General features: G+C 42.7%; 1 protein-coding gene across 2 annotated transcripts; it reads right to left on the bottom strand.

Annotated features, from left to right (window-relative positions):
- Positions 1-2,170: 2,170 nt before the first annotated feature.
- Positions 2,171-12,353, bottom strand: fam229a (family with sequence similarity 229 member A). 2 transcript variants are annotated; one of them, XM_008122497.3, is made up of 3 exons: positions 12,135-12,353; positions 4,168-4,307; positions 2,171-2,406 (listed from the first exon to the last, which is right to left on the bottom strand). In XM_008122497.3, the coding sequence occupies exons 2-3, from the start codon at positions 4,284-4,286 to the stop codon at positions 2,304-2,306; spliced, it is 222 nt and encodes a 73-aa protein (XP_008120704.1). In that variant the 5' UTR covers positions 4,287-4,307; positions 12,135-12,353; the 3' UTR covers positions 2,171-2,303. The 2 variants fall into 2 exon arrangements, with proteins under 2 accessions (XP_008120704.1, XP_003228774.1); XM_003228726.4 differs by lacking the exon at positions 12,135-12,353 and adding an exon at positions 7,860-8,008.
- Between the last annotated feature and the right edge of the window lie 93 nt (positions 12,354-12,446).

Below are 12,446 nucleotides of genomic sequence, written 5' to 3'. Positions count from 1 at the left end.
AGTATTTATTAATTATTTATTTATTTCCAACATTTATATCCCGCCCTTCTCACCCAAAGGGACTCAGGGCGGCGTACAAAATTGGCAACAATTCGATGCCTACACATAATTAAAACAGCAATGAAAATCCAATTAAAACAATATAAAAATATAAAACATGATTAAAATCCATTCATCCAGAATCCTTGTGCTGTAGCCGTAAATCAGTCCGGGTCATCTTTATCATTTAATCTTCGAAAGCCTGGGCACATAGCCATGTTTTCAGGGCTTTTCTAAAACTCAAAAGGGTTGGGGCGTGCCGTATTTCTCTGGGGAGGGTGTTTACCGAGAAGGCCCTGTCCCTCGTCCCCACCAGCCGCGCTTGTGAGGCAGTAGAGTCTCATTTATCCAACACTCGCTTATCCAACGTTCTGGATTATCCAACGCATTTTTGTAGTCAATGTTTTCAATACATCGTGATATTTTGGTGCTAAATTCGTAAATACAGTAATTACTACATAGCATTACTGTGTATTGAACTACTTTTTCTGCCAAATTTGTTGTCTAACATGATGTTTTGGTGCTTAATTTGTAAAATCATAACCTAATTTGATGTTTAATAGGCTTTTCCTTAATCTCTCCTTATTATCCAACATATTCTCTTATCCAACGTTCTGCCGGCCCGTTTACGTTGGATAAGCGAGACTCTACTGTATATACAATATGTTAGAATTATTATATATTATTGTTAAAGCACTGTGCAGCTGAACTTGCGAACCAAAAGGTCCCAGATACAAATCCCAGGAGCGGAGTGAGTGCCTGCTGTTGCTCCAGCTTCTGCCAACCTAGCTGTTCGAAAACATGCCAATGTGAGTAGATTAATAGGTACCGCTCCGGCGGGAAGGTAACGGCGCTCCATGCAGTCATGCCGATGGCCACATTACCTTGGAGGTTGTCTATGGACAATGCTGGCTCTTCGGCTTAGAAATGGAGATGAGCACCAACCCCCAGAGTCAGACATGACTGGACTTAACATCAGGGGAGAACCTTTACCTTTACCTATTTCCTCATGAGCCTGCTTATGTCTATGAGTTTGGCTGTCTGTCTGTCGGGAGGGCTTGGATGGTGTCTTCCTGCCTGAAGGCAGTTGGACTGCATTTATTATTTATTGCATTTATATGGGGCCCCTGGTGGCGCAGTGTGTTAAAGCGCTGAGCTGCTGAACTTGCAGACTGAAAGGTTCCAGGTTCAAATCCCGGGAGCGGAGTGAGCGCCCGCTGTTAGCTCCGGCTTCTGCCAACCTAGCAGTTCGAAAACATGCCAATGTGAGTAGATCAATAGGTACCTCTCCGGCGCTCCATGCAGTCATGCTGGCCACATGACCTTGGAGGTGTCTACGGACAACACCGGCTCTTCGGCTTAGAAATGGAGATAAGTACCAACCCCCAGAGTCAGACATGACTGGACTGAACGTCAGGGGAAACCTTTACCTTTACCTATTTCTTCATGAGTCTGCTTATGTCTCTGAGTCTGGCTGGCCGACTAGATGGCCCTTGGGGTCTCCTCCAACCCTAGAATTCTATGGTATAACTACCATATATATATATAAATCATATCTACCTATATGTAATATATTATTTATATTATATGTAATATTACTAATATTATTACAATATAGTGTTATAGTACAATATAGTAATGTATAATGCTTATATTGTTCTGTACGAATAGTATAATATATTGTATGTACATATGGCTTGTAAGCCGCTCTGAGTTCCCTTCGGGGTGAGAAGGGCGGCATATAAATGTCGCTAATAAATAAATATAAATAAATACCTACTTATCTCAATCATATCTGGGGATGGATGGCCATCTGTCTGGAGGGATTGGATGGTGTCCAGTGAGTTGGACTGGATGGCTGTTGGAGTCTATTATAACTAGGATACTCTGATCCTACAGCCCTATTTCTCCATGAACCTGCTTCTGTCTATGGGCTTGGAGGACCCTCTGTCATGAGGGCTTGGATTGTGTTGTCCTGCCCGACAGAAGGTTTCCTCTCCATCTCTATGTTGCTACGTGCCTCTGTCCTGGGCCCCCAAGTTCAAACGAGGCCACAAATTGTGGCCCCGCTCCACCCCTTCCTCACAAAGAGAGAGAAGCAAACCAGGCCTCCAGGAAGGACGGCCACCGAAACATTTTAAGGTGTCCTTTTATTAAAATGTGGGTCGCTGTTTTGTGTGGCTTGCTGTGCGGCCGCCCCTCGTCTGTCCGTCCGCGTGTTCCCAAGGGGGGCGGCCGCCGTGGCCTCTCGTGCCGGGGGAGCCTCAGGTGGTCCGTGGCCGGTGGCTGCCTCCCATGGCAATGTAGACGTCAATGGGGACGTTGGGCAAGGTCAGGCAGTGGCACCCGGGGCATCTTCGCAGCTGCCTGGACCGAGACAAAGAGAAAGGGCTGGTCATGCAGGAATACAAACTAGATCCCATCAACATATACATGCATCTACACTGTGGAATTAGTGCAGTTTGGTGCCACTTTCAACCACCATGGCTATGGAACCTTGACACCAACCATAGACATCAAGTCTATGGAATCTTGTCTTTTTAAGCCCTCTCTTCCAGAGTGCTAGCATCTCACATTATTGCAAATCCCAGGATTCCACAGCATTCGGTGCATTTATGCTGTAGAATTAATATAGAATAGTATCTTAGTTCACTGGTACCATATAGCAATTGATGCTGGATAAATGTAGTTTCTGGTTGCTTTGAGAGTAACTATTCAAATAGGCCTAACTCAGTGATGGCCAACCTATGACACGCATGTCAGCACTGACATGCCTAGGCATTTTTGCTGACACACTGCCGCATGCAGATTGATTGGATGACTATGTCTTTTGTGGCCAAATTTGGTGTGATTTCGTCCAGTGGTTTTGTTGTTTACTCCATGGGAATTATGCACATCACACACACACACACACACACACACACACACACACACACACACACATATATCATTATATTAGTATTCTATTATTATTGTGGTATATTATCATATTACTATTAAATTATTATTATATTATTCATTATTCATGACTACATTGAAACTACAATAGAGAGAAATCAGCATGGAAACTGCAAGAAGTACCATAGATTGTTGTACATGGAAATAATGGTACTAAATAGTTATTGATTTATAAATACAGTTATATACAGTAGAGTCTCACTTATCCAACGACACTGATAAAGAGTATGTATTAAAAATAGGCCTAACTTATACCATACCCCATACAATACCATACATCATCATCATTATTATTATTATTATTATTATTATTATTATTATTATTATTATTATTATTACAATAGCCTCTCAGTGAACCCATGGCACTGATGGATATTGGTGGATGCCAGTTTTTGATTGCCTGAGAATAACTATTTAAATAGGTCTAACTCATACTATACCCCATTTTCTACCATACCAGAAATTATGCTGAAAATGGGAGAAAAGGCAAAACCCATATACTGTGTATACTCGAGTATAAGCCGACCCGAATATAAGCCGAGACACCTAATTTTGCCTAATTTTAGAGTATTATTTTACTCTATTATTATTAAAAGGATACATAAGCACATTTACATTAAAGAAGATGAGAATAATGATTTAATCAGAGTTAGACAGTCTTATCTTAAATTAGAGCTTGATGTAAATATTCAAAAACATTTAACCTACTGATGCCTCAATTAATGTAATTTTTGGTATGTATTTTTATTTCTGAAATTTCCCACCTTGGCTTATACTTGAGTCAATGATTTCCCAGTTTTTTGTGGTAAAATTAGGTGCCTCGGCTTACAGTCGGGTTGGCTTATATTCGAGTATATAGTAGCAACAATAATAGAGAAAAATAATAAATGTAATAATACCAATAATAATAGAGAAAAATAATAAATGTACCATATATTCTCGAGTATAAGCTGACCCAAATATAAGCCAACCAGGGCCCTCACCTGAGTATAAGCCGAGGGGGGCTTTTTCAGTCTTAAAAAGAGGGCTGAAAAACTAGGCTTATACTCGAGTATATACAGTAATTTAAGGACTACGAAAAATTGGCCCCAAAGGTTGTAATATAAAGTCATCCAAACTTAAATATTGGTGCCAATGGGGCTGCCAAGGGATTGCTCTGTATTGTCTCACCTGCTTCCAGGGCGCTCAGGTGCAACTGGCTCCTGTGTTTCGGGGGCCGTCGCCAGGCTGGGAGAGTCTCCTGCCTCTATGGGAAATCTCCGACCTTGTGGGGTCTCTTGGGAGCTCATGACCGAGAGCCCCAGACCTGTCTGTGAAAGCAGGAAAGGGTCAGGGAGGTTGGGGTCTTCTTCAGATCCAAAAAAGCGCCCCATGGGAAGAGGAGAACTGTTAAGAAAGAGACAGCCAGACCCCATTTGGAGACAAGCCGTAACCAGCAAGCTTTCAGTATCTCCTTTCTCCTCGTAGGATCATTTCAAGCCAAGAAGGGATTACAGTGTTCCCTCACTTATCGCGGGGGTTAGGTTCCAGGACCACCCGCAATAAGTGAAAATCTGCAAAGTAGGGACACTAGTAAAGGTAAAGGTTTCCCCTGACATTAAGTCCAGTCATGTCTGACTCTGGCGGTTGGTGCTCATCTCCATTTCTAAGCCGAAGAGCCGGCATTGTCCATAGACACCTCCAAGGTCATGTGGCCGGCATGACTGCATGGAGAGCCATTACCTTCCCGCCGGAGCGGTACCTATTGATCTACTCACATTGGCATGTTTTCGAACTGCTAGGTTGGCAGAAGCTGGAGCTAACAGCGGGCGCTCACTCCGCTCCCGGGGTTTGAACCTGGGACCTTTCGGTCTGCAAGTTCAGCAGCTCAGCGCTTTAACACACTTCGCCACTGGGGTTCCTTGTACATTATTTTAGTAGTTAGTAGCTGTGCCCAGCCACGCGTTGCTGTGGCTTATGGGAATGCTTTGTTGGCCAGGTGGAATAGCTGTGAATAGCCTTGCAGCCTCAAAGCCTGGCCATTTTCTTTTTATGGGAATCCTTGTTTGAGGAGCTGGAATACAAAGGAATAGACTTGCTGCTTGGAAGGCTGGATTATATGGCAGTGTAGAGTCAAGATAATCCAGTTCAAAGCAGATAATGTAAGATTCTAAATGGGTTATATAGCTGTGTGGAAAGGCCTTGAGTCTACACTGCCATATAATCCAGTGCAAATTAGATAATCTGTGGAAGAAGCCTAAGTGAGGCCTAACTGTGCCTGTCCCCTGGGCTGAGTGGGTTGCTAGGACACCAAGTGGGCAGAGATTAGCCCTCTAAACTGGCAGCAATGGGATAAAAACAATTATTGCTCTTCCTCTAATTAGGACTTTATTTTTCTTTTCTTTCTGTTGTATCAACCTAGTGGCATGGATGATGGGTTGTGTTGTCAAATTTTGAGGTTGGGGGGCCTGTAGTTTTGTTGTTTTGTTGGTCGCCGTGATGCCATCACTCATTTATATATATAGATACACAATTTTAAGTCTTTATCAACCAATTGTGTGTTGGTAAATTGCCTGCTTCTCCTCCTGTTGCCACTTGGGCTCCTTTTCTCTCCCCTTGGCTTCTCCTTCCTCCTTTCCTTAGGCTGTAAATTGTAATTTTTTTAAAAAAATTATAATAGTCTTTTAGAGTTTATTGAAAAACCGCAAAACAGCGAATCCTCGAAAAGTGAACCGCGAAGTAGTTCAAAACAATGTCTTCACTTCTCCATGTGTTTTGGACCAGTTCCTATCATCCCATACCAGCCTGATCCACAATAAATGGGGATTTGGGGATGCGCCATCCTAAAAGGCTGGAGAAGAGTGGAGATTGGTGCCTCCCATGTGAGTGAGGCAATGAACAATATTTGGGGCATATTCTGGTTTCAAAATAGCCTTCAAAGGTTCTGGATGCCATCTGACAAGTAGGTCCTTGGAGAGTCCAGCTAAAATTATCGATAGGGCACAGATATCTATATCAAAATGCTATAAGAATGGTATATATAGAAAAAACTTAAATGTATATATTCCCATCCAGGTTTAAACGTGTGTATTATAGTATGCTAATATTGTTGAGCATTTTCTTTACAGTCCCTACTGGGTACTATCTTATTATGTAACATATAAAGCAAAACACACATCAATCTCCAACCAAAAACTGTCCACAACTATTGGGTGTATACAAACAAAACTATACAACAACAAATAATCCCGGGTACAATGCCTCGTTTCGGGAAGTCCTTCTTCAGATTGTGGATATTGTATTTCTGTAAACTCTTTTATATACAGTATAAGAGTCTCACTTATCCAACATTCGCTTATCCAACATTCTGGATTATCCAACGCATTTTTGTAGTCAATGTTTTCAATACATCATGATATTTTGATGCTAAATTTGTAAATACAGTAATTACTACATAGCATTACTGAGTATTGAACTACTTTTTCTGTCAAATTTGTTGTATAACATGATGTTTGGGTGCTTAATTTGTAAAATCATAACCTAATTTGATGTTTAATAGGCTTTTTCTTAATCCCTCCTTATTATCCAACATATTCGCTTATCCAACGTTCTCCTGGCCCGTTTATGTTGGATAAGTGAGACTCTACTGTACTAGATTAAGAATTGGACAACATATGGGGTGTTTATACATATCTATTTTGGTATAACAATCACAGTTACTATTAGTATGTGCCTAAGTTTATGTTTAGAAGATTGACAACATTGAAAGGCCTTGAATTCAAGCAGGACCAAGCAAGCAATTATGATTAAGAGAGAGAAAGCAACATATCCACAGCATACCGTAGATACAGTAGAGTCTCACTTATCCAAGCTTCGCTTATCCAAGCTTCTGGATTATCCAAGCCATTTTTGTACTCAATGTTTTCAATATATCGTGATATTTTGGTGCCAAATTCGTAAATACAGTAATTACAACATAACATTACTGCATATTGAACTACTTTTTCTGTCAAATTTGTTGTATAACATGATGTTTTGGTGCTTAATTTGTAAAATCATAACCTAGTTTGATGTTTAATAGGCTTTTCCTTAATCCCTCCTTATTATCCAAGATATTCGCTTATCCAAGGTTCTGCTGGCCCATTTAGCTTGGATAAGTGAGACTCTACTGTAATGAGAAGATTCTGAGAATCACAATAAGAAGAGAATTACCATACATCAAAAGACTGTTTAAGATCTAGCATAAATATCCACAACCTGAAGGACTTTTTCTATATACAGTAGAGTCTCACTTATCCAACATTTGCTTATCCAACGTTCTGGATTATCCAACGCATTTTTGTAGTCAATGTTTTCAGTACATCGTGATATTTTGGTGCTAAATTCGTAAATACAGTAATTACTACGTAGCATTACTGCGCATTGAACTGCTTTTTCTGTCAAATTTGTTGTATAACATGATGTTTTGGTGCTTAATTTGTAAAATCATAACCTAATTTGATGTTTAATAGGCTTCTCCTTAATCTCTCCTTATTATCCAACAAATTCACTTATCCAAGCTTCTGCCGGCCCGTGTATGTTGGATAAGTGAGACTCTACTGTATATACCATTCTTATAGCATCCAGCTAAAGTTAGCCAAAACCATCCCATTGATACAGAAAAATGCCCACACAACCAAACATTAGGAAGAACACCTTCACTAGTCCAAAGGGTGTTGGGCTCTCCCTTTTTGGAGATCTTCCAACCAAGGTTGGATGGGCGTCTCCCAATAGGGTTGAACTTTATGACTGTCATGGCTCCTTCTAACCGTGGGGTTTAGGGTTCCCCTGCTCCTCCTGAACCCCCTTCCTGTCTCTCAGCCCCTCCGTCTACCTGTCCTTACCTCTCAAAGGCAGAGGAATGCTCCCTGAAGTCAACCAGCCAGCCTGCTGTGCCTTCTTGCAAAGGGCAAGAGGCTAGGATGGAGCCCAGAGAGAGGCAGCTGACCTCTCAGGGGCATTGTGACCCGGGCAGTGCATGGCGCTCGCATCACAAGCCTCCCTGTCCTTCTCTTGGCTGGGAAATTCCGTCCTGCTTGGCTCAAGACAGCCGCCCCGGGCTTTCCTCAACGGACCCCATTGCCGCCTCTGCTTACTTTTAGGGCATCTCCATCACAGTTGCACGTTCCTAAGTTGTCATAATTGCAAAATTATGGAGTTGGAAAATCACAAAATTGAACAGTATTTACATGAGCTCTATCCACTGATACTTCTGATTTTTACGAGAAACTTGCACATGGGTGGTTTAGGGTTTTGCAAATAATAATAATAATACTGAAGGAGACAGAAGGCCTGATCCTTGCAGCCCAGGAGCAAGCCATCAGAACAAATGTAATTAAGGCCAAAATCGAAAAATCAGCTGATGACCCAAAATGCAGACTGTACACGGAAACCGACGAAACCATTGATAATATCGTCAGCTTCTGTAAGAAAATCGCACAGACAGACTACAAACAGAGGCACAACTATGTGGCCCAAATGATTCATTGGAACTTATGCCTCAAGTACCACCTCCCTGCAGTAAAGAACTGGTGGGATGACAAATCTGCAAAGGTCGTGGAAAATGAACATGCAAAGATACTGTGGGACTTCCAAATCCAGACTGACAAAGTTCTGGAACACAACACACCAGACATCACAGTTGTGGAAAAGTAAAAGGTTTGGATCATTGTTGTCGCCATCCCAGACTACAGTCGCATTGATGAAAAACAACAGGAAAAACTCAGCCGCTATCAGGACCTCAAGATTGAACTTCAAAGACTCTGGTAGAAACCAGTAGAGGTGGTCCCGGTGGTGATGGGCACATTGGGTGCCATGCCAAAAGATCTCAGCCAGCATTTGGAAACAATAGACATTGACAAAATTACGATCTGTCAACTGCAAAAGGCCACCCTGCTGGGATCTGCACGCATCATCCGAAAATACATCACACAATCCTAGACACTTGGGAAGTGTTCGACTTGTGATTTTGTGATACGAAATCCAGCATGTTTATCTTGTTTGCTGTGTCATACAATAAAATAATAATTTTATTTTTATACCCGCCCCATCTCCCCAAGGGGACTTGGGGCGGCTTACATGGGGCCAAGCCCAGGACAAACAGACAATATAAAACACAACAATAACACAAATCAATCAACAATAAAGCAAGTCATAAAACAAATAAAATCATATAAAACAAACATGCTTGATAAAATCCTGGGTTGGCTCCTAAAAAGAACTGGGCCATAAAAATGCTAGTAGTATCAGATACAGTCGGGGAGAGGACGATACAAAACCATTATCCCATTAAAGTGCTGGGAAAGGCATAAACAAAGGAGACTATGGCCGGCTAAAGGAATAAAGTGCAGTAAAAATAAAAATGGGCAACTGGTCAATCTTTTGCTATGGGAATAAAATGCTGGTCTTGAGACACCCATGAAATAATGGGTAGTAAATTGTTGTGTTTGGTGTGTTGGAGAAAGATGGTAAGATGGTCTGACAATGAAAGATGAGGCTCTTAAAGGATGAGTCATAAGCCCACCAGACTGGCATGTTTGGCCCCCAGATTCGCTTTTGGTGAACATGAAAAAATAGCTTTCCAAGCCTGAGATCAGCTTTCCAAGAAACAGTTTTCCAAGGCAAAAGCTGTTGCTCTAAGAACCAAGGCAGCATCCCCAGCTTGATATATAAGGGGGACGATGGATAGAAAGCAATACAGGGGACTCTTAAAGCAGTCGTAATGCCACGACCCCTTGATCCAGTTCCTCATGTTGTGGTGATCCCCCAAATATAACATTATTTTTGTTGCAACTTCCTAACTGTCGTTCTGCTATTGTTGTGAATCGTAATGTAAATATCTGATATGCAGGATATATTTTCATTCGTCGGACCAAATTTGGCACAAATACTCGATAAGCCCTAATTTGAATACTGGTGGGGTAGGGGGGGAGGAATGATTTTGTCATTTGGGAGTTGTAGTTGCCAGGATTTATAGTTCGCCTACAATAAAAGAGCATTCTGAACTCCACCAACAATGGAATTGAACCAAACTTGGCACACAGAACGCCTATAACCAACATAAAATACTGGAAGGGTTTGGTGGGCATTGACCTTGGGTTTTGGAGTTGTAGTTCACCTACATCCAGAGAGCAATGTGGACTCAAACAATGATGAATGTGGTCCAGACTTGGTTCAAATACTTAATATGCCCCAATTTGAAGACTGGTGGATGGAGTTTGGGGAAAATATACCTTGATATTTATAGTTTGGATTTATAGTTCACCTACTATCATAGTTTACCCTTGAATCCAACCAATGATAGACTGGGGCAGATTGGGCTTTTGGTGGGAGGATTCGCCATCTGTTTCCAAAAAGGAAGAGGACAATGTGTTGTCGAAGGCTTTCATGGCCGGGATCACAGGGTTGTTGTATGTCTTTCGGGCTGTGTGGCCATGTTCCAGAAGTATTCTCTCCTGACGTTTCGCCCACATCTATGGCAGGCATCCTCAGAGGTTGTGAGGACAACCTTCTCTGCCAAAGGGGTTCCTAAGACTATCAGAAATATGTGGTTCCTGATGATCTTTGGTGACCTCTCTGAAACCCCCTCACAAGCCCCCCAGGAGTCCCGACCCCCAGGTTGAGAAATGCTGTCTTAAAGAGTGAATCCTAAACCAATTTTGGCCCCATATTAATATTTGGCCATCAAGAAGGAAGCGAGGAAGAGCTGAGGAGGTGAAAGAAGAAAGTGCAAACGCTGGGTTGCAGTTAAACGTCAAGAAAACCAAGATCATGGCAACTACACCTATTGACAACTGGCAAATAGAAGGAGAAAACGTGGAGGCAGTGACAGACTTTATATTTCTAGGCGTGAAGATCACTGCAGCCAGGAAATCAGAAGACGTTTCCTTCTTGGGAGGAGAGCAATGGCCAACCTTGACAAAATAGTGAGGAGCAGAGACAACAAAGGTCCGCATAGTCAAAGCAATGGTATTCCCCATAGTGACCTATGGATGTGAGAGCTGGACCATAAGGAAGGCTGAGCGAAGGAAGAGAGATGCTTTTGAACTCTGGTGCTGGAGGAAAATCCTGAGAGTGCCTTGGACCTTGGCAAGAAGACCCAACCAGTCCATCCTCCAGGAAATAATGCCCAGCTGCTCACTGGAGGGAAGGATATTGGAAGCAAAGTTGAAGTATTTTGGCCACATCATGAGGAGACAGGAAAGCTTGGAAAAGATCACGATGCTGGGGAAAATGGAAGGAAAAAGGAAGAGAGGCCGACCAAGGGCGAGATGGATGGAAGTGACTGGTTTGACCTTGAAGGAACTGGGGGCGGCGACGGCTGACAGGGAGCTCTGGCGTGGACTGGTCCACGAGGTCACGAAGAGTCGGAGACAACTAAATGACTGAGCAGCAGCAGCAAGAAGGAACAGCTTTCCAAGGTGTACTTACTAGGCATGTCTGATCAATGAAAAAAATGTTTCAATTCTCGTTTCTAAAGTAGGGGACGCTGGCGCTTCGATATAGAAAGTATTTCCGATTTTTTTCACCCCAAAATTTTGGATAGTTCCGAAAATTCGTAATGATTCTAAATGTTTCTAAAATGGCAGACCCGCATGTGCAATCACCCCAAAAAGGAACCGGGGTGGGGGGGGCTTTTACAGGGGCGGGTCATTTCTTGAGCTATCCTCATCAAATTTGCAATGCCCTTGCAAGTTGTGCAAAGATACTTTGAAAACTAGAAATTCCTTTGCTATATTTGTAAGCAAGAAGGACACTGGAAATCAATGGTGTATCTGGCTATGTAATCCCACAAGCCTCAACCCAATGCCTTCAATTATAAATGGACCAGTGACCACCACGCCAAGCAATGCCCTGGCAAGGAATGCAAAGATACTTTGAAAACTAGAAATTCCCTTGCTATATTTGTAAGCAAGAAGGACACTGGAAATCAAATTTGGAGGGGGGGGGATTAATGAAACATTAAGAGACAATTAGAGAATGTGCCAACAATGGTTCGAATTACATTGCTGCTTGCGCTGTGAGACAATGTCTCGGAATGCGTATCAAAAAGCGAGAACATTCCGAAATAAATCCGATATACAATTCAAAACGATTTTTTGGACATGTCTAGTACTTACTCTTAGGATGCGTCTTACGTAGCCGAACCCAAGCCCTGCCCAAAGCTTTCAAGCCAGCAGACTTCCATGGTGGAGGGCGAAACACTAACTTAACTCGGCATGCCGGACTAAGGGGCCTACCTAAGCTACTTCAAGGTCTCTTTGGCGGGGCCTAATAGCCATTGACCCCGTGCCCTGTCCGCAGGGCTCTGGGGGGCACTTGACCCCTCCTCCTCCCATTGGTGCAAAGCCCCCTCCCTGCAGCCCCCAGGCCATGGGCGACACATGCCCGCATCACAATGGGGGCTGCCGGTTTCAGGGCCCCACCTCAGG

The sequence above is a fragment of the Anolis carolinensis genome, unplaced genomic scaffold (assembly GCF_035594765.1).
Source record: "Anolis carolinensis isolate JA03-04 unplaced genomic scaffold, rAnoCar3.1.pri scaffold_10, whole genome shotgun sequence".
In the NCBI taxonomy this organism is placed as follows: Eukaryota; Metazoa; Chordata; class Lepidosauria; order Squamata; family Dactyloidae; genus Anolis; species Anolis carolinensis.
Note: the sequence above shows the minus strand (reverse complement) of the source record. Positions and strands in the feature narration are given on the sequence as shown.

Coding starts and splice junctions, on each gene's coding strand:
- fam229a (XM_008122497.3), bottom strand. CDS start 4,286: ATGAGCTCCCAAGAGACCCCACAAGGTCGGAGATTTCCCATAGAGGCA. Junction 2,407..4,167: donor CCTGAGCGCCCTGGAAGCAG/GTGAGACAATAC, acceptor GTCTCGGTCCAG/GCAGCTGCGAAGATGCCCCG.